The 22,897-nt window shown below is 39.2% G+C and overlaps 2 protein-coding genes across 3 annotated transcripts in view; one reads left to right on the top strand and one right to left on the bottom strand.

Annotated features, from left to right (window-relative positions):
• The window catches only part of DCDC2 (doublecortin domain containing 2), a 196,994-nt gene that overhangs the window by 71,200 nt on the left and 102,897 nt on the right, over positions 1–22,897 (bottom strand). The window lies entirely within an intron of this gene.
• On the top strand, positions 7,934–8,448 carry LOC108287075 (60S ribosomal protein L23a-like). Its single transcript, XM_037730199.1, has one exon. The coding sequence runs from the start codon at positions 7,953–7,955 to the stop codon at positions 8,421–8,423; it is 471 nt and encodes a 156-aa protein (XP_037586127.1). The 5' UTR covers positions 7,934–7,952; the 3' UTR covers positions 8,424–8,448.

The raw sequence follows: 22,897 nt of genomic DNA, 5'->3' as shown, positions 1-22,897 counted from the left end.
TTTTTTGTGAGAAGCAGTCTTGCTCTATCACCAGGCTGGAGAGCACTGGCGCAATCTCAGCTCACTACAACCTCTGCCTCCTGGGTTCAAGTGATTGTTCCACCTCAGCCTCCCGAGTAGCTGGGACCACAGGTGCATGTCACCACTCCCGGCTAATTTTTGTATTTTTAGTAGAAACGGGGTTTCACTGTGTTGGCCAGGATGGTCTCGATGTCTTGACTTCATGATCCACCCGCCTCAGCCTCCCAAAGTGCTGGGAAGGATTCCCTATTTCATAAATGTTGTTGGGAAAATTGGCTAGCCATATGCAGAAAGCTGAAACTGAATTCCTTTCTTACAACTTATACAAAAATTTACTCAAATTAACAAAAATTAACTCTTACAACTTATACAAAAATTAAAGATTTAAACATAAGACCAAAACCATAAAAGCCTTAGAAGAAAACCTAGGCAATATCATTCAGGACATAGGCATGGGCAAGCACTTCATGACTAAAACACCAAAAGCAATGCCAGCAAAAGCCAATATTGACAAATGGCATCTAATTAAACTAAAGAGCTTCTGCACAGCAAAAGAAACTATCATTAGAGTCAACCAGCAACCAACAGAATGGCAAAAAATTTTTGCAATCTACCCATCTGACAAAGGGCTAGAATCCAGAATCTACAAAGAACTTAAATAAATTACAAGAAAAAAACAAACAACCCCATCAAAAAGTGGGCAAATGATATGAACAGCCACTTCTCAAAAGGAGACATTTATGCAGCCAATAAACACGTGAAAAAAAGATCATCATCACCGGTCATTAGAGAAATGCAAATCAAAACCACACTGAGATAGCATCTCACGCCAGACAGAATGGCAATCATTAAAAAGTCAGGAGACAACAGATGCTGGAGAGGATGTGGAGAAATGGGAACATTTTACACTGTCGGTGGGAGTGTAAATTAGTTCAACCATTATAGAAAACAGTGTGGCAATTTCTCAAGGACCTAGAACTAGAAATGCCATTTAACCCAGCAATCCCATTACAGGATATATATATACCCAAAGGATTATAAATCATACACACATAAGACACATACACACATGTTACAAAGACACATACATACATGTTACAAAGACACATACACACATATGTTTATTGTGGCATTGTTCACAATAGCAAAGACTTGGAACTAACCCAAATGTCCATCAATGATAGACTAGATAAAGAAAACGTGGCACATATACACCATGGAATACTATGCAACCATATAAAAGGACGGCTTCATGTCCTTTGCAGGGACATGGATGAAGCTGTAAATCATCATTCTCAGCAAACTAACACAAGAACAGAAAACCGAACATCACATGTTCTTAATCATAAGTGGGAAATGAACAATGAGAACAGAAGGATGCAGGGAGGTAAACATCATACACCAGTTGCGTGGTGGAGGGCTATGGGTAGGAGAGCACTAGGAGAAATACCTAATGTAGATGACAGGGTGACAGGTGCAGCAAACCACCATAGCATGTGTATAACTATGTAATAAACCTGCACATTCTGCACATGTACCCCAGAACTTAAAGTATTAAAAAAAGAAAAGAAAAGAAAAAAAGAAACACACACACACAAACAAAAGGAAAGAGTTCCACCTCTCAAACCACTGATTGTGATCCTGGGGTGTAATCATCCCTGCACAAGTCAAACCACATCTTATACACTTGTGTTTGGTTCCAGGCAGCTCAGATATTTTGTTGTTTTTTTTTTGAGACAGTCTTGCTCTGCCGCCCAGGCTAAAGTGCCGTGGCATGATCTCAGCTCACTGCAACCTCCGCCTCCCACACATTCAAGTGATTCTCATGCCTCAGCCTCCCAAATAGACAGGATTACAGGTGTGCGCCACCATGCCCATCTAATTATTGTATTTTTAGTAGAGATGGGGTTTCATCATGTTGGCCAGGCTGGTATTGAACTCCTGACCTCAGGTGATCCACTGGCCTTGTCCCACACCAATTTGCTGGGATTACAGGCATGAGCCACAGCACCCAGCCTGACCATCCAAAAGTAGGCTATAACCAGAAGTGAGAGATCCAGAAATCCTTCTTGCAAAGGAATGGCTTCAAGAATCAGAATGTTTTCACGGTAGGAAGACCAAAGTAAGCATCTATACCTGTCTTCAAATATCTAAAGGGTTATCAAATGGAAGAGATGTGTTCTCCATACAGTTCTGCAGATAGCCCCATCAGGAGCACGGGGTGAAGATTATAGGGAATAGATTACAGAGCAACACAAGAAGGGGCTGGTTGATTTTCAGAGCAATAGAAAGGGCTGTCCTGTGAGAACATGAGCTGCTGAAGGTGTGCAGGAAACTCAGCCTGCTATAGGAGAGTTTATTAGCTTTAAAAGCTTTGTTGTGCAATGCTAGAGTACATGACATGCATAATCTAATGATACTGTCATTCAGTGCCAAGCATTCATATCATAACATGAGTATTTGCAAACACGAATAAGGCATAGTCCTAGCCCTCAAGCACCTCACAGTCCAGTCAGGAAGGTGAATTCCTAACACATTGTTAGAGTATGTGTGAAAGTACAGTGGAAGCAAGGACAACTTCAGTATCAACCCAGAGGAAGAACACCAGGAGTGGCATTTTCTTTGGACCAAAAGGAAGGAGGACAGGGTACCATCCTTCTCCTGCTGGACCCAAGGTCCTCATAGACACACACTTCTTCCTGGTACCATTATCTTATTTTCCATCAAAGGTGACACCTAGATCAGAGTCTCTTCTCATTTTATTGTATACGTCTTATTCACTCTGTGACAGGCACAAATCGGGATAGATGACTGGCTCACAGCCAGTTCTCTTTCTTCTGGTAACAAGCACTGGCCCAATAACACGGAGGCAGCCACGTGACCCAGCCACTCAGGAATCACTTCCATGCCACATTAGGTCCAGGGGTGGGCACATATGTTAAGCTGGGCCAATCAGAATCCTTTCCTGTGATTTTTTTCAACCTAAAGCTAAAAGGGAAAAGTTCTCTTTATTCACATGTTCCCAGGCTAAAAGGAAATAATCCAGGAGCTGCCTATAGCTATCTTCCCCTCAAATGAGGGAAGTTTATATAAATAAGGGAGAATGAAGCCAAGCGGGACAATGCAAAAAGAATTTTGAGGGTGTCTGTGTCCCTCATTCCAGTTTTCGAGGTCTCTGCCTTTGATCTGGTTTTTGACAGTCTTCAATTCTGGAAATTATCTTTTTCAATACTGAAAATCGAAGAAAACATACATATAATAAGATTATTCTATTCAATACAACTTGGAGAATACCACACCAATCCTACCTGGGGTGAGATGTACACAGATAAAAGAGATTATATGTTTCCATTTGCTCAGCTAAGAATCAACAAGGAGGCAGGCAACGTAATATAGTTAGAAAATACATAAAAATCATGTCTAGCATTATCTGTAAGGTTAAAAGTAAAAAGCTTTTAGAATCAATGAACATTGAGATTGACCAGTTAGAAAATCATAAACAACTAGCATGGCTATTGACTCTACCAAGAGGTAGTAGCCGAAAATCAGCCCTGATTATTTATTACTTAGATTTACTTAGACTATTTGTTATTTAATTTACCCTAAAAATTAATTATCATCCTTGAATCCTCAGTGGCTTTAGAGAGGTACATCAGAAAATAGGAAGAGGTTGGAGTAGTATTTGAACATTGAGTTTATTCCAGTTTTTCTGATTACAAGCATCATGAAATTTATCTCCCACTAACTGAACTGCAGAGTTCTTTCCATGGCGTTTTTAAACTAAAATTGAAGCTGGTAGACTTTTACAAAACTATTTGGACAACAAGGTAAGAATAGGTCTATTCAGCCATATTGCTTTTCAAAGCTATTTCCATCAGTTAATTTACTTTGTAGGCCTCGGTGGTAGAAAATCATTAATGTTATTATTTTGATTACCAGGCATTTTGGAATAAATGATTTACAGACTAGGGGACTAGTCAATTTTCAAAATCAAAGTAATCCAAAAGGGCTAATCAGGGCTCTGGCATCACAGGCTGGATGCATGGTACACATTTAATAGCATCATGCTGTGGGCAGAAATGAGAGGTAGCACACACAGGGAGTAACAGATGAAGCTGGGTAAGCCAGTGAATCAGTCCCCTACACAGCTGAGAGTTTAGGCTATCAGAACACTCCTACTGCCCAAAAGCAGTGGGGGCAACTGCATTTCCAGTAAAAGCATAGGAAGGAAATTGAATATTATAACAAGATAATGGGCTCCTGGCTTGTGCACAACTATTTGTGTAAAGTCAGAATGTCTGTTCACAACAGGGAACAATGGAGGTCATTTGTACAGGCTTCCTCAGGTAAAGTCATGTTTTGCCGGTTGTAGGAGTCAAGAATGTGCAATTCCCTGCACTAGGGTACGGGGGGAGGTTTAGCCTTTAGTTTATAAAGCTCAAGCCATGTGGGGTTAGATATGGAGCTTCATTATAGCTATGCACAGTGTACTATTAGCCTAGATATGCAGATAAAGGAAAAACAATGGCCTTTGTGTTTTACTCTGCAGTTCTCTACAGGCCTTTTCAAAACTGTGACCAAAAAGGCTAGAAAGAATGGTGAGTCTTAGATGTTTACAGTGCTGCATTTTCTACATGGAGCCTGCAGGAGCAGAGGACATTTTACATAAACGTATTTCACGGAATCATGCACTCCTAAAACATGACTATGTTTCAAGATTAGGTCTCTTTTGCATGCCACAATAAAAGGTCCCATCACTTGTTTTCTTAGTATTTTTACAGGAAGATTTTAACAAAGAACTAAAAATTAAAATATTTGAAGAAAAAACAAACAGTGACTAATTTTTTAAATACATATATCCTCTAGCATTTTAAGATCATTTCTAAAATAATCTCTAAGTACAGAAAGCTCTAAGTTGAAAAAAAAACACTATTTTTCCATATTCATGGAAAGTTTACTAGAGAGAATATTTGAATGGCTTTTGGCAGAGTTTTTAAAGACTCACAAAGCATTTAGAGAGTAATCTCAAAAGAACTTATTTAGATAAGCCAACTTCCCCAAAGTCTTTCAAACCTGTGATGGTTTATTTTATGTTTTTCCATATTTTAATTATTTATCCCTGAAGACAGTAGAATATATGAATGTACTTCATATTTTAGTGGCTTTTCAAATGGAAAATACAATTTTCTCAAAAAGAAATCAGGTCAGGTGTTGTGGCTCATGCCTGTAACTCCAGCACTTTGGGAGGCTGAGGTGGGAACATCGCTTGAGCCCAGGAGTTTGAGACCAGCCTGGACAACATAACAAGAGCTGAAACCCTGGGCTCACAAGCACGTCGCCTGGAGAAAGGCAAAGACACAGGAAACCAACCCTGACCTGCAGGTAGCAGAGTCTTACCCCACGTGGATGGGCGCCAAAGCCAGGCTAGGCATGAGGCTGCGCACCTCTGGACACTCACACATAGCACGCTTAACCCGGCTTCTGCTACCTGCTCGCCATGTGATTCTGGGTAAGTTACCGCATCTCTCTGTGCCTCATTTGGAAGATGAGGCTAAAAAGAGACCTACCTCATGGGGTCATTAGGACTCAATAATTTAATATGTTTAAAATGCTTGGAGTAACACCTGCCATCTTATGAGTGTTGGCTGTTATTGTTATTATGGTTATCGTTGTTAACAGAATAACAAAACCCCTCTTACCTGTTGCCTCAGATGGCAGCTCACATGGAGCTGAGGGGCTAGTTTGGAAGGAAGGCCCAGGCATGATCTCTGGCCACAAGCTGAATTAAACTGTCCCTGGCTATGTGGCTGATTGTGCCAAGCTTTGGAAATCCTGTGGGGCAGGACCCCCATACTCTAAGTGTGGTTCTGGCCTTTGGGATCAGATACAGACAGAGGGAACCCCAAACTCCAGGAATGGGAATGGGAGGTTGAGTGAACAGGGAAGAGAGATGAGGAGAGAGAGAGGGAGAGAAATGAACCACTATGAGGGTACAGAGACAAAACTCATTATGTCCCTTCACCACCTGATCTGCTTCATGATTTTGGTGACTATTTCCCGCTAGTCCCAGTCCTTGGTTTTCATTTCGGAACTTAGATCTTCAGTGCACATTAATAAGGTTGATTAAGCAGCATTCAGCTACAGACTATTCACCTCCTGACCCCCAGACACACTACCACCCAAAAGACTCTCAACAGACAAGCAGTTTCTCTGTTAGAAGCAAAGAGCTGCCATCAACAGAAAATTCTCAATCTAGAAGGTAAAATCCAGAAGACTTCAAAATAAACAGACTATGCGGCGACTCACAATTAAAAAACTACTTCTGCTCCTAACATCTTTAAAGAAAGTGAAGAAATGCTGGCCTTCTAGGTTTACTTCTAAGAGTTCAAATAAAAATATGACTATAAAATGATGTGGAACCAAGAAGCCGAATCAAAGGATTTTTCTTCAAAGAAAGTATGTGATTCATTTAAAACTAAATCAGGGATGGTGGGAAAAGGGCAGAAAACTTACCCACTGTAAAATTACCTGAGATGGGTAGAAATCGCCCTGACCTTTCAACCATGAAGGAGGCTCACACAGCCACCTCTGAGGCCTAAGACTCTCCTTTGTTTGATCTGGCTGGGTAAATGTCACTGTGTTCAATGAGAAAAACAAATTCTGCATCTGGAGGGCATCCTTGGGCAAGAGCATGCGGTGGTCTCTGCCACCTCCCAGACGCAGTCTCTGTGCTTTCTCCTTCTTTTCCTCTCCATTCCCCACCGAAAAGGCCACTGCCCTTTGTCTTCCTCCCTGAGAGCCTGTCAGCTCCCCGGGTGCCCAAGCCTAACTTTCCTGGGCAGTGGTCTATATTCCACAACATTCTTTCCTCCACCTGAACACTCCGACAAAATCCCTCAATGCAAAGCTTATGTAGCTGAAATGTAAGGAGACAAAATAAACTGAGGTGACAAAGACCCTCTTTCCTGCTACAAACACCCAGAAATGCAGACAAAATGTCAACTCAGGAGTGTTATTTGGCCGGACGTGGTGGTTCACATTTATAATCCCAGCACACTGGGAGGTCGAGGTGGGCAGATCACTCAAGGACAGGAGTTCAAGACCAGCCTGACCAACATGGTGAAACCCTGTCTCTACTAAAAATACAAAATTTGGCTAGGTGTGGTGGCTGGGCCTGTAATCCCAGGTACTCAGGTGGTTGAGGCATGAGAATCACTTGAACCCAGGAGGTGGAAGTTGCAGTGAGCTGAGATCGCATCACTGCACTTCAGCCTAGGCAACAGAGGGGAGACTCCATCTCAAAAAAAAAAAAGTTTTATTCATAGCTGATCTCAAAAGAAAGGACATTCTCAGTGCTTCAAGGGGAAACAGACCGAAATTTAGATTCAAGGTGCTGGGAGTTGGATGTTAAGGTCCACAAGCGGAGGGTTAAAACCCAGATCCCAGCATAAAACTGGGACCATTACACAGATTCCAGACGCCTGAAAAATGCCAGCTGTCCACTAGACCAGAAAGTAGCAAGAAAGCTTGGCATTTCTCTGGAGTCCTTGAGAAATCAAAACTTCAACCATGTACTGTGAGAAAGGCTGTAAGATCTGTTTATACTAGCCCAGTGGTCAAGAAAACTCCACCCAAGACATTAACCATAAAACTGATCCCAAACCATCCCAAACCAAGAAAATTCCCATGGCCTCAACTGAATCAAATGAAAAATACTCTGACATGATGTTTTCTTAATCCTAGACACACAAGGCTGTCTTAGCAAAACAAACAAACAAGACTTCCAGTTGAAGATTAGCTCTACGTCTAATCTTTGTTGTGTAGACACAACAAAGAGAATTAGCACCTAGAGGACAGTAGAAAACAGAACAATTTTAAAACACATTACGAAAAACTGCATTAAAATGATTAGAGAGGACCTTTTTCACAAGATGGCGCCGAAAGCGAAGAAGGAAGCTCCTGCCCCTCCTAAAGCCGAAGCCAAAGCGAAGGCTTTAAAGGCCAAGAAGGCAGTGTTGAAAGGTGTCCACAGCCACAAAAAAAAGAAGATCCGCACGTCACCCGCCTTCCGGCGGCCCAAGACACTGCGAGTCCGGAGGCAGCCCAAATATCCTCGGAAGAGCGCCCCCAGGAGAAACAAACTGGACCACAATGCTATCATCAAGTTTCCGCTGACCACTGAGTCTGCCATGAAGAAGATAGAAGACAACAACACACTTGTGTTCATTGTGGATGTTAAAGCCAACAAGCACCAGATCAAACAGGCTGTGAAGAAGCTCTATGACATTGATGTGGCCAAGGTCAACACCCTGATTCGGCCTGATGGAGAGAAGAAGGCATATGTTCGACTGGCTCCTGATTATGATGCTTTGGATGTTGCCAACAAAATTGGGATCATCTAAACTGAGTCCAGCTGGCTAATTCTAAATATATGTATATCTTTTCACCATAAAAAAATAAAAATAAAAAATAAATAAATAAAATGAGAGATCAAAGATAATAGAAACAATACTGAAAGAAAACAAAAGTATAAACAAAAACTGGCAAATTTGAAAAAGTCAACTACAACTACTAGAAATGAAAAATATTGTCATTGAAATTAAAAATCCAATGGAAGGACTAAATACCAAATGGACAGATTAAACAACTAATGCCAGCTAAAGAGAGTATTTATTAGTGATCTGGAGGTTTTTTTGTTTTTCTTTCTTTTTTATTTTTTTTGAGACACGGTCTCTCTCTGTCACCAGGCGCCAGGCTGGAGTGAATGGCGCCATCTCGGCTCACTGCAACCTTCGTCTCTCAGGTTCAAGCGATTCTCCCGCCTCAGCCTCCCCAGCAGCTGGGATTACAGGGATCTGCCATCATGGCCAGCTAAATTTTTGACAATATTTTTGTAGAGATGGGGTTTCACCACGTTGGCCAAGCTGGGCTTAAACTCCTGACCTCAGGTGATCTGCCTGTCTTGGCATCTCAAAGTGCTGGGATTACAGGCGTGAGCCACTGCACCAGGCCTGGAGGATGGATTTAAGGACATCAGCAAAAAGCCAACAGACAAAAGAGGTTAAAAAAAAAAAAAAACCATGAGAGAGCAAATCCCATCAAGCCAAATTCTAAGAAAGCAAGCTGAGTATTTTTCCATAAGATAGGTATAAATCATGAAATGACATAGTATGTTTATTCTTCAAGGGTTATTTTTTTTAAAAAAACTTTAAAAATCTATTATTCCAAAAGACTGGATCTTTAGTTATAAAATTTTAGAAAAAATAGAATAAATTCCCCAATCCTTTTAAATTACACGTCATCTTAGAGGTATTCACTTAATGAACCTCATTGTAAGATCTGCTTTAGATAATGACAAGTCTTTTTTTTTCCTAAGATGGAGTCTCACTCTGTCATCCAGGCTGGAGTGCAGTGGCATGATCCTGGCTCACTGCAACCTCCGCCTCCTGGGTTCAAGCAGTTCTCATGCCTCAGCCTCCAGAATAGCTGGGATTACAGGTACCTGCCACTATGCCCAGCTAATTTTTGTATTTTTAGTAGAGACAGAGCTTCACCATGTTGGTCAAGCTGGTCTCGAACTCCTCACCTCAGGTGATCCGCCCACCACAGCCTCCCAAAGTGCAGGGGTTACAGGCATGAGCACTGCGCCCAGCCCAGATAATGACAAGTCTTAACTTGGTAGATGAGAAGACACAGGGTTGTTGTTGTTTTAATTAACTCCTGTCTTTCCAATATCCCACATACAGTCTTCCTCTTCTTTTGCTACGTGAAGCATATAGAACTAAGTGAAGAACAATTGTTGTGAAATGAGTCCCATTTTCTCACTAATTTACCTTGTAAAATCAGAAGGACATACCCACAGAAAAAGGTAACCCCAAAAGAGATGAAAATGTCTTGTAAAGCAGCTTGCTAAGACTCAGGCTGCTCTGAACTTATGTAAAGGGAGTCAACTACTGCTATGGTTTGAAGAATCCCCAAAGACCACATGAAAAACCTCCAGCCAGCATCCACCATTTGGAATTCCACTAAAGTTATCCCAGCAAAACACTGCTTGAGTCCAGGAGTTTGAGGCTGCAGTGTAGCAGTTAAAGTAGTTTGATTGAAGCATACAGGGATTGAGCCATGATTGTGCTACTGCACTCCAGCCTCAGTGACAGAGCAAGACCTTGTCTTCTCAAATATATATATATATCTCACATACACATTTCATATGTATTTCATATATATACTTCATATATATTTCACATACGCATACATACACATATATATATATAATCATAGAAAATGCCCATAACATGGGGAAGAATCAAACAAGAGACGTTATCATTTGGAACTTAGTGCAACTGAACTTACCGCAGGCTTTTCAACATGTAATGGTAGTGGGAGGGTAAGGAGCAAGCGATGGTTTCAGTGCCCCAGAGATGGAGTACATGGAAGATGGGGTAGGCTAAGAAGGGAAGAGCATGTGGAGCATAAGAAATACTCTGAACAATAAAAAAAAGTAAAACAAAAAACAAACAAACAAAAAAGAAATACTCCATACAAACTTTCCAAATTACACACTATTCAGTCACTCACAAATACATGCTTTCAACTCAAGTAAGGATTGGTTATGTACCCTTACCACACACATGAAGAAATGTTGAAGGGGAGCAGTTTGGAATATAGGTACAGTAACAGACTGTGGAGCCACAGCGCTGTCTTTTGAAACTATGTTCCTTCACAGCTGTGTACCCTTAAGACTGCTCTTGGCCAGGCGCGATGGCTCAGGCCTGCAATTCCAGCACTTTGGGAGGCTGAGACAGGCGGATCACCTGAGGTCAGGAGTTTGAGACCAGCCTGTCCAACATGGTTAAACCCTGTCTCTACTAAAAATACAAAATAAATAAGCTGGGCATGGTGGTGGGCCCCTGTAATCTCAGCTACACGGGAGGCTGAGGCAGGAGAATCACTGAACCTGGGAGGCAGAGGTTGCAGTGAGCCAAGGTTGTGCCACTGTACTCCAGCCTGGGCAACAAAAGTCAAACTCCGTCTCAAAAAAATTTAAAACATTTTTGTAGAAGTGTTCTTTAACTGTTATTCAGCTCAGTTTCTGCAATTGCAGATTGGAATAAGATACCTAAAACTGTTGTGGGTGTTACATGAAAATGTGCTGTGAAGTCCTTGGCAGACCATCACCACCCCCCGCCCCCGCTGCTCAACGGATGCGGCCACCATTGTCACCACAGGACACTGCATGATATAGGGCAGGGGAGCAGCTGCTTCAAACACCAACTTCTTCACTTACCAGATCTAGACCTTCACATACAAGGTACATGGTCTGAACCTCTTCAAGCTCGGAATTCCTCATCTGTAAAACTGAGATACCAGCTGCTTCATGGCGATCTAATGGAACTTCAATTATACAACATGCACAAAGAACTCAGCCCGCCACATAGGCTGTCCTTAATCCATGGCAACTGTTAGTATCATTTTGAGGCACAATTTGCTAAAATCCAGCTTTTCTGGCAGGAGATACATGATTAAGCAAAGGTAAGACCTTTGGAATATTAAGATACTAAGAGGTGAATTTAATTTGTGATTCCCTCTAGGGCAGAAACATCTGTTTACTACTTGCCAGGTACTTCACCTATTAATTGATGACTTACCCATATGAAAAAATGCACTGACCTACCTCATATAAAAAAATACACACACACGACAAAAATGACTATAAATATTTTCAGAATATGAACTCCTGCATGAATATTAAATTAAAATGGGAGCTCAATAGGGAATCACTAGTAAGACGTTTGAAAATATAAAGCATCCGTTTTCACATTACGCCAATTAACCTAATGCCCTTACTCCTTTAAACCCGTAACTACCAGTTACCAACGCCCCAACCAGCGAGCAGCTTTCCTTTCTTTTTTGCTTTGATAATTTTAGGTTTTAGTTTTCTAAATGAAATACAAAATGTAAAGTGAGGCAACCATAATCTCCACCGTTCCTTCTACTTTGATTTCTGTTATTCTTATTTAATATATTAAAACTCTTACTATAAGCCACCCATTCTAAAGTGACTGACTTAAGAATACCTGATGACTCCCTAAACAAAGGAATTAGCAGAGTGAAAGGCGCTGCTTTATAATTCTATTTTTAAAAGTTAATGTGAGCTGATTGCTTTCAATGCTTCCATAATTAAAAATATACTACAATCAAAGCTCTGTGGAGATGGGTTTGACTTGCTGAAACCCATTTAACTAGTATTAATTGCTAAAATTCTATTTGGGGACCTGACAGATTGAGTCCCATGTAAGAAGACAATCTCTGTTCACTGATACCTTTTTTTTTTTATTCAATTGAAAAATTCAATACACTTTCTCTTCTAAAATTTTAAAATAGCAAAGCCCCAGCTTTGCTCACAGTTGTACAGTAACGTAACCTTTGATAATTTTAGAAGTTTCAGGATAAGGCAGAGATGCGTTTGTTGCAAAATTCCTGTATTTTAGGTTTCTATCTCCTTAGACTCTTATGGGTATTTTATCCAAACCCAAATAAACCCAACAAAAGTGTTAAATTAAAACATAAAAACATTATGAGATGGGGAGAAAAGACAGACTTAATTGTAATCATTGTGGATCGTTTTGAAAACCACATCTCCTAACCGTACTTCTGAGGTATATCATACCCATAGCACTGTGTTTGGGGATGACAGATATGCTACAAAGACTTGTGGAGTGAGAGTGGTCCCTCCCTGCCTCCATTCCTCTCTATAACAGCCACATTTAAGTAGCAATATTATTTGAGTCTTAAAGTTAAAGCTCCTCTTCACTGTTTCAGAAGAGAATCACTGATCGTAGCCTAACGGAATGAAATATATTGCTCACTTTAAGAAGCGCTGCCAGGTAGCAATGACTGAACATAGTAGTGGGCTCATCAACTAGCCACTGATGAGAGCAGAAGGTACTTTAAGCACAACTGCAATTGCAGAGATCTAATTAGTTGGCTCAAGTCCTTTGCGATTTGCCAGGTTTTTACCCTGGTTCTAGTAACCTCCCTCCCCCATCCTCTGACCCTTCTGATCATCTCTCACTGGACTGAGTCAGAGGTGGGCGGTGAATGGTAGAAGGCAATTAGCAAGAGCCTCCAGGCAAGTTGGAATCTATTAAGCCAGAGGTGAGCAGAAATCGGTGACCTAAAAGCACCAGGCTACAATCAAATGTCAACATCAGGTTGCCGGGCCAAAGGAGAAGACAGTGGGGCCAAAAATAAGCAGAAGGTGGCCTGGGTGCTCTGCCTGTCACAGGCCCTCATCTGTGGCCCGACATCATGGCTAAGACAGAGCACTAGGGTGGCCCTGCTGTGCTTCAACAAGGATCCTACAGAGGTAAAAATTCTGCAAATATTACATACTTCTTCCTTACGGCAATGAAATATATGTTTTCAACATCCATATATTCTAGGCATTCGATTTCTAAAAGCATGTTGTCCCTTCTAATGCTATAAGGCAAAAGTTACTGGTGGTAACATTCTAACATACACAACCTGCATACACAAATATATTTATAAAATATGTGAACAATTCTAAAAGACAGACTGCTTTAGAAGAACAGAAATAATACAAATTATTCTGCAAAGTGTCATTTTCCAACTTATATCCCAATTCTCACACCTACCCTATTAATTCAGAACTAAGAAAAATAATACAAAATGTAAATCATACCCCTAAAGGACTCCTACACCAGGCACCAAAATTACATCGCATGATGATGCATAATTATGGCACTTTCAAACAGCATTTGAGAGTGTGTCAGAAGCGATGAAAAATGTAATTTATTTCTACTGACAGATATTAATTGCTCTGTGTTAGAGAATTTTTGAACCATTACTGATAAGCAAAAATGGTAACATAAATGCCTTGAAAACAGCCACAAGGAAAGAGGTAGAGTCTGATCATAAAACCTCCCATAGCGTAAGAAAAGGCAATTTCTCAAAGAGGACATCTGTTATTAAGATTTGTAAATCGTTGCTATGACACAATAGGAAGAAGCTTAGATGTGAAGTCGCTTCCAGCAAGTGTTATTCATCTCCAATAACACTGGCTACTTGGAGTTTAGAATTCTATCCTGTCTCCTAGCAAATCGCCTTAGCTGAGGCAAAACTGGACATTTTCAGGGGAACCTTCAAAACAGGAGGATACATGAAGAATAGCTTATTCCTTTACAAGTGAACCCCAAATGGCACAAATGAATTTCACTGGTGGTTTGAGAGCTTGTTGTGTTTTTCCTTATTAGTGCTATGATTGTTAATCAATTGTGGTCTGTTACTTTAGAGATGATAACTTTGGACAGCAATGTTAAGTTATACTGGCTTCCACAGCTGGGATGGCTAGCCCTAAGTCCTTACCAACCTCCAGAAATTCTGCTATCTTGGAGAGAACTCTGGGGGAGCTCTTCCACCCACCCTCTTGACACCTGTGCCAATACCCATGCTCTTTTCAGTACAGTCTGCCTAAGCTAAACCTCCCCTCTGCAGCCTGGCTTCCGGCTCTCTGGTCTTGGGCACAATCTGACACCTGTGTCTGAATTCTGCTCTGCCTCCCTATGTCTCTATTTCTATCCACAGCACTGCTGATCTCTTAGAAAACTAGGCTAGATTTCTTACAAGTTATAAGGGAATCAACTCCCTTCTCCAAAGACTCTATATTAATCTGTTATCATCCTTCTATCCACATTATCATCTCAAATCACATAATTTTTCCAGGATCTGAATGGACTCCTTCCCGTTATATTCTGTATACAACCATCAGATAATTTTCCCAAAAACGTGACATTCACCACTTCAAATCCCTGTGCACATTTTCAACATCTCCAATGCCTTGCCTCTGTAGCTGCAGAATGACGTCTAAATGTAATAGCTTGGCATTTAAGGCTCTTTATGACCCAGTACCATCCTACCTCTATGGACCAGGCTACTACTACTTTGTGCACTAATATCATCCTCTCTGGCCAAAGTAATTTATGGAATACAAACACAAAGTAGTTCAGCTGTCCTGCGTCTGGATTTTTATTCTGGCAAATTTTCTATTTTTCCATCTTCTAATTTCAGATCAAATACCAAGTTCCCTACAAAGCCATTCCAGCTCATGGTGACTGCCCCTATGACACACACATAGTTCATATTATATACTTCCTTATACTGCTGTTAAATCTGTATATTTACCCTACACTTTCCAGCCAGGTGACAAGCCCCTTGAATGGACAATGTCAGGTATTTCTAAAATCCCACATGTGCTAATGAATGCCTGCTGATGGAGCTATCTGATTGGCTCCTTTAACAAATAAGATCTAAAGGACACGAAGAAGACCATGCTGACCTGCTGAGCAAAGCCACAGAACAAAAGGGAAACGGGCAATGACTGAAACCAGAATTTTAAGAGCAAGACAGCCAAATGAAATCACGTGAAAACATGCCTGGATCAAAAAAAGCTAGATCAAAGAAGTAAGCTCTGGTAAAAGCAAGCAAAAGGGCAAAGAGATTTAATGAGCAAGAAAATAGAAAGAGGATGGTGAGGGGAAGATGAGCCTGGAGTCATTCCAAAGACAAAGCGCAAAATTAAAGAAACCTGACCTAATTGGCAAACATACTGACACAGCACTCAGCAGTGATTACACAAAAACATTCTTCAAGTACCTCTGGAATTGTTACCACATTTCACCCTATGCTGACCCATAATGTAAGTCTCAATACAAAGAGATTGAAATTATTTATGTTCTCTCACCACAGTGGAATGAAGCTAGAAATCAACAAAAGGAACACCAAAAAATTTCAAACTGTTTTGAAATTAAGTCAGACCATTCTAAATAACCCTGGGTCAAAGACAAAAGGACAAGGGAAATTTAAAAGCATTTTACATAAATAATAAGACAAATCAAAACAAGTTGGATACAGCCACAGCTGTGATAAGAGGGAAATTCATGGGCTTAAAATGTAATGTTAGGAAAAAACAAGGGCTAAAGACTGACGCTCTATCCATTCCAGAAGACAGCAAAATAATACGTTAAACTCAAAGAAAGCTGAAGAAAGGAAATAAATATAAGGCAGAGATTAAATGAAAAGTAAAACAAACGTACAACAGAGAAAAAACTAAGTCAAAAGTTAAACTGATTATTAAAAAAAGTTAAAATACGAATGTGAGAATATAAATAATATAATACTAGATCCTACTGGCATTTTCTTTTAAAAGAAGATATAAGGAATACCTTTACACCAATAAATTCTAAAATTTAAGTGAAATGAACTTTACAAACATAATGTATCAAAACTGATGCTGGAAAAAATGTAAATACAGTTATGCATCATTTAACCATGCATCATTGATCTGAGAAATGCATTGTTAGGCAATTTCACGGACGTGTTAGTGTCACAGAGTACACTTACACAAACCTAAATGGAATAGCCTCTTACACACCTAGGCTGTGTGGTATAGCCTGCTCCTATGCTACAAACCTATACAGCATGCTACTATACTGAGTACTATAGGCAATTATAACACAATGGTAACTATTTGTGCTTCTAAACACAGAAAAAGTACAGTAAAAAATATGGTATAAAAGATTAAAAATGGGTATTTCCAAGATGGCCAAATAGGAACAGCTCCAGTCTGTATCCCCCAGTTGGTTTTTTGAAAAGATCAACAAAATAGATAGACCAGTAGCCAGACGAATAAAGAAGAAAAGACAAAAGAATCAAATAGACACAATAAAAAATGATAAAGGGGATAACATCACTGATCCCACAGAAATAAAACTACTATCAGAGAATACTATAAACAGCTCTAAGAAAATAAACTAGAAAATCTAGAAGAAATGGATACATTTCTGGACACATACACCCTCCCAAGACTACAGGAAGAAGTCAAATTCCTGAACAGACGAATAACAAGGTCTGAAATTGAGGCAGTAATTAATAGCCTACCAATCAAAAAAAGCCCAGGACCAGACAGATTCATAACTGAATTCTACCAGACATACAAAGAGGACCTGGTACCATTCCTTCTGAAACTATTCCAAACAAACTCCTCCGTAACTCATTTTTTGAGGCCAGCATCATCCTGATGCCAAAACCTGGTAGAGACACAACAAAAAAAGACAATTTCAGGCCAGTAGTTCTGATGAACATCAGTGCGAAAATCCTCAATATAATACTGGCAAACCAAATCCAGCAGCACATCAAAAAGTTTATCCACCACAATCAAGGCAGCTTCATCCCTGGGATGCAAGGCTGGTTCAACATACACAAATCAATAAACATAATCCATCACATAAACAGAACCAATGAAAAAAACACATGATTATCTCACTAGATGCACAAAATGCCTTTGACAAAATTCAACAGCCCTTCATGCTAAAAACCCTCAATAAAATAGGTATTGATGGAGCATATCTCAAAATAATGAGAGCTATTTATGACAAATCCACAGCCAATATCATACTGAATGGGCAAAAACTGGAAGCATTCCCTTTGAAAACCAGCACAAGACAAGGATGCCCTCTCTCACCACTCCTATTCAACATAGTATTGGAAGCTCTGGCCAGGGCACTCAGGCAAGAGAGAGAAATAAAAGGTATTCAATTAGGAAAAGAGGAAATCAAATTGTCTCCATTTGCAGAGTTTGTATATTTAGAAAAACCTCATTGTCTCAGCCAAAAATCTCCTTAAGCTGATAAGCAATTTCAGCAAAGTCTCAGGATACAAAATCAATGGGCAAAAGTCACAGGCATTCCTATACGCCAATAAGAGGCAAACAAGGAGCCAAATCATGAATGAACTCCCAATCACAACTGCTACAAAGAGAATAAAATACCTACAAATACAACTAACAAGGGAGGTGAAGGACCTCTCCAATGAGAACTACAAACCACTGCTCAATGAAATAAAAGAGGACACAAACAGATGGGAAAACATTCCATGCTCATGGTTAGGAAGAATCAATACCGTGAAAATGGCCATACTGCCCAAAGTAATTTATAGATTCAATGCTGTCCCCACCAAGCTACCATTGACTTTCTTCACAGAATTGGGTAAAAAGACCTGAAAATTCATATGGAACCAAAAAAACGCCTGCAAAGCCAAGACAATCCTAAGCAAAACGAACAAAGCCAGAGGCATCACACTACCTGACTTCAAACTATACTACAAGCCTACAGTAACAAAAACAGCATGGTACTGGTACCAAAACAGATATATAAACCAATAGAAAACAACAGAGGCCTCAGAGCTAATACCACACATCTACAACCATCTGATCTTTGACAAACCTGACAAAAACAAGCAATGGGGAAAGGATTCCTTATTTGATAAATGGTGTTGGGAAAACTGGCTAGCCATATGCAAAAAGCTGAAACTGGATCCCTTCCTTATGCCTTAAACAAAAATTAACTCAAGATGGATTAAAGACCTAAACATAAGACCTAAAACCATAAAAACCCTAGAGGAAAACTTTGGCAATACCATTCAAGACAAAGGCATGAGCAAAGACTTCATGACTAAAACACCAAAAGCAATGCCAATGAAAGCCAAAATAGACAAATGGGATCTAATTAAACTAAAGAACTCTGCACAGCAAAAGAAACTATGAAATAAAAGAGGACACAAACAGGTGGAAAAACATTCCATGCTCATGGTTAGGAAGAATAAATACCGTGAAAATGGCCATACTGCCCATCAGAGCGAACAGGCAAAGTACAGTGTAGGAGAAATTTTTTGCAATCTATCCATCGGACAAAGGATTAATATTCAGAATCTACAAGGAACTTAAATTTTCAAGAAGAAAACAACCCCATCAAAAAGTGGGCAAAGGATATAAACTGACTCTTCTCAAAAGACGACATTTATACAGCCAACAAATATATGAAAAAAAAGGTCATCATCAGTGGTCATTAGAGAAATGCAAATTAAAACCACAACGAGATACCAACTCATGCCAGTTAGAATGGTGATCATTAAAAAAGTCAGGAGACAACAGATGCTGGAGAGGATGTGGAGAAATAGGAACATTTTTACACTGTTGGTGGGAGTGTAAATTAGTTCAACCACTGTAGAAGACAGTGTGGTGATTCCTCAAGAATCTACAACTAGAAATATCATTTGACACAGCAATCCCATTACTGAGTATATATCCAAAGAATTATAAATCATTCTCCTATAAAGACACATGCACACCTATGTTTATTGTGGCACTATTCACACTAGCAAAGACTTGGAACCAACCCAAATGCCCATCAATGATAAACTAGAAAAAGAAAATGTGGCACATATACTCCATGAAATATTATGTAGCCATAAAAAAAATGAGTTCATGTCCTTTGCAGGGACATGGATGGAACTGGAAACCATCATTCTCGGGAAACTAACACAAGAACAGAAAACCAAACACCACGTGTTCTCACTGAAAAGTGGGAGTTGAACAATGAGAACACAGGAAGACTGGGAGGAAAACATCACACACTGACGCCTATTGGGGGGATGGAGGCTAGGGGAGGGATAGCATTAGGAGAAATACCTAATATAGATGGTAGGTTGATGGGTGCAGCAAACCACCATGGCACGCATGTACCTATGTGACAAACCTGTACATTCTGCACATGTATCCCAGTACTTGAAGTATAACTTTTTTAAAAAAAGATTAAAAATAGTTATCTATATACAGCACTTACCATAAATGGAGCTTGCAAAACTGGAAGTTGCTCTGGGTGGGTCAGTGAGTCAATGGTGAGTGAATGTGAAATCCTAGGACATTACTGTACACTACAGTAGGCTTTCTAAGTGCTGTATCCTTAGGCTACACTAAATTTATTTAAAAGAACCTATTTCTTCAATCATAAATTAACCTTAGCTCACTGTAACTTTTTTGTATAAACTTTTTAATTTTTTAACTTTTTGACTCTTTTATAATAACAAAACACAAACACATTGTACAACTGTACAAAAATGTATTTTCTTTCTATTTCTATTCTATAAGCCTTTCTATTTAAATTTTGTTTTTTATTTTTAAACCTTTTTGTTAAAACTAAGACACAAACACGCACAGTAGCCTAGGCCTACACAAGGGCTGGGTCATGGATATCACTATCCCACTGAAAGGTATTCAGGGGCAAAAACTCAACCAGAGCTGTCATCTCCTACGATAATGATGCCTTCTTCTGGATACCTCCTGAAACACCTGCCTAAGACTGTTCTACCTATAACTTGTTTTTTCTAAGTAGGAATACAGTCTAAAATAACAATAAAAATATAGTACAGTAAATACATAACAATAAAGTTATTTATTATAATATCAAGTATTATGTACTATTCTTAATTATTTGTGCTTTTATACAAGTGGCAACACAATACATGTGTTTATTGTTTACACCAGCATCACCACAAATACATAACTAATGCATTGTGCTACAACATTACGATGGCTACATTACTAGGCAATGAAATTTTTCATCTCCATTGTAATCTTATTGGACCACTGTCATATATGTGGTTTGTCATTAACCAAAAGATTGTTATGCAGCACATAGCTGCACAGTACGTCCCCAAATTACAATGATTTTATTTACATTTTTTTTACAATGGTGTGAAAGTGATAGGAATTCAGCGCACTACTAAACTTAATGATGGTCTAAGTCATACCTGAAATTGAAACCAACACATAACCAAAACTCCAGATCTAAATGACTACATCAGTCAGATGTCAAAAAGATAAAATATCACAGCCAATTTATTTTAGAAATGGAAGGTTAGTTTGATATCAAAAAAAACATCAATGTAATTTGCATTATAAAAACAAGAGTTAAAAAATCATTTTGACAGATGCAGAAAGGGCATTAATGCTCAATATTTTGAAGACTGATCTATAGATTTAGTTCAGTCCCAATCATAATCCCAGAAAGTGTTTTAAAAGAAATTAGGAAGTTGACTCTAAAATGTGTATGAAATTAAAAGGACCTAGAATAAGGAAGGCAATCTTAAAAAAGAACTGAATACACTGAAGGATTTATACCCCCAGTATCAAGACATGATAAGAATAAAACTAAAGCAATTAAGGCAGTGCAGCACAAAGATAGACAACAGGCCAATGGAACAGTATAGAGAGAACAGAAACAGATTCACATACAGATAAATATCTAAGTTAAGATGAAGGTGACACCACAATGCAGAGGGAGTATCGTGGCATTTTCAATGAAATGTACAGCATCAACTAGAAAGCCACATGGAGAAAAACCAATCTTTACCCCTAGAGTTCACACCATGCATAAAAATCAATTCCATACAAATTGTAACTTTAAAAGTAGAAGGTAAAATAATTTTATATCCGAGTCAGAGCACTGAAAAAAAAAGAAAGAAAGAAAAAGGACAACAATCAAGCTTCCAGAAGACAACATAGCACTCCTTGGGATAGACCAAAAATATGTTGTTTTTTTATAACCAGACACAGAAAACACTAATCCTAAGGAAAAAGTTAATAAATTATACTTTGTTAAGATGAAAGACTTCTGATACACACAAAAAAAGTCATTCAGAAGTGACAAGACAAACCACAGAATGAGAAAATACATTTTTGATACGTGTGTTCTATAAAGGAATCACATATAAAGAACTCTTACAAATCAATATGAAAAAGGCAGACAATACAAAAGAAAATGGACACGAGACTTGAATAGGAGACTTACTAAAAAGCACTTCAAAATGACCAAAATATATATGAAAAGGTACTGTATTCAAATTCTTATGATTCATCAGGCAATTGACATTAAAACCACAATGAGATGCCACTACTCATCTGCTACAATGGCTAAATTATTCTTTTAACTGACAATAATGAGAGTTGGTGAAGCTGTGCAGCAACTTGAATTTTCTTTTTTCTTTTTTTTTGAGACGGAGTTTCATTCGTTACCCAGGCTGGAGTGCAATGGCGCGATCTCGGCTCACCGCAACCTCCGCCTCCTGGTTTCGGGCAATTCTCCTGCCTCAGCCTCCTGAGTAGCTGGGATTACAGACACGCGCCACCGTGCCCAGCTAATTTTTTGTATTTTTAGTAGAGACGGGGCTTCACCAGGTTGACCAGGATGGTCTCGATTTCTTGACCTCGTGATCCACCCGCCTCGGCCTCCCACAGTGCCTGGATTACAGGCATGAGCCACAGCGCCTGGCCCTGCAACTTGAATTTTCATACATGACTTTCAGGAGTGAGAACTAGTATGAGCTCTTTGGAACAGTGTTTGACAATATCTACTAAAGATGAAATATGCTTATCATATGGCCCAGCAATTCAACAGAAATACACATGCTGACCAAAGGAAAACAGAAAAATCTTTTATAGTAGCACTACTCAGTCAAGTCCTAAACTGGAAACAACACAAAACTCCATCAATTGGGGACTGCACAAAGCGGGGTACAGTCACATATGGAACCCCATGCTACTATAAGAATAACAAACTATTGTTATGGTCAACAAAACAGAAGAATAACTTCGAGTAAAAGAAAACCAAGCATAAAAGGTTACAACACAGTATATGGTTTTATTTTTTAAAGTTTAAAAATAGAAAAACTAAAGTCAGAATCAAGGTTTTCTTCCTGGGGTGATATCTAGAAAGATGCAGGAGGAGGGGCTTCCGAGTTGCTGGACATGTAGTATTTTTCTGTCTGACTACTGATCACATTAGGTCTATTTCATCTGTGGACATTCATAAAAATACATATGGTTTAAGCCCTCTTTTGTATGCACATTATATATAAATAAAAAACTTACTTTTATGTTATTTTCTTAAAATTTTACATTTTTTTCAAATTATATTCTTTACAGAGATAATCAAGTTAAAAAGCTTTTTTTTTTTTTTTT

This window comes from Cebus imitator, unplaced genomic scaffold (genome assembly GCF_001604975.1).
Source record: "Cebus imitator isolate Cc_AM_T3 unplaced genomic scaffold, Cebus_imitator-1.0 Scaffold335, whole genome shotgun sequence".
NCBI classification, from domain to species: domain Eukaryota; kingdom Metazoa; phylum Chordata; class Mammalia; order Primates; family Cebidae; genus Cebus; species Cebus imitator.
The sequence above is the reverse complement of the archived record's forward strand: the minus strand, read 5'-3'. Positions and strand labels throughout refer to the sequence as shown.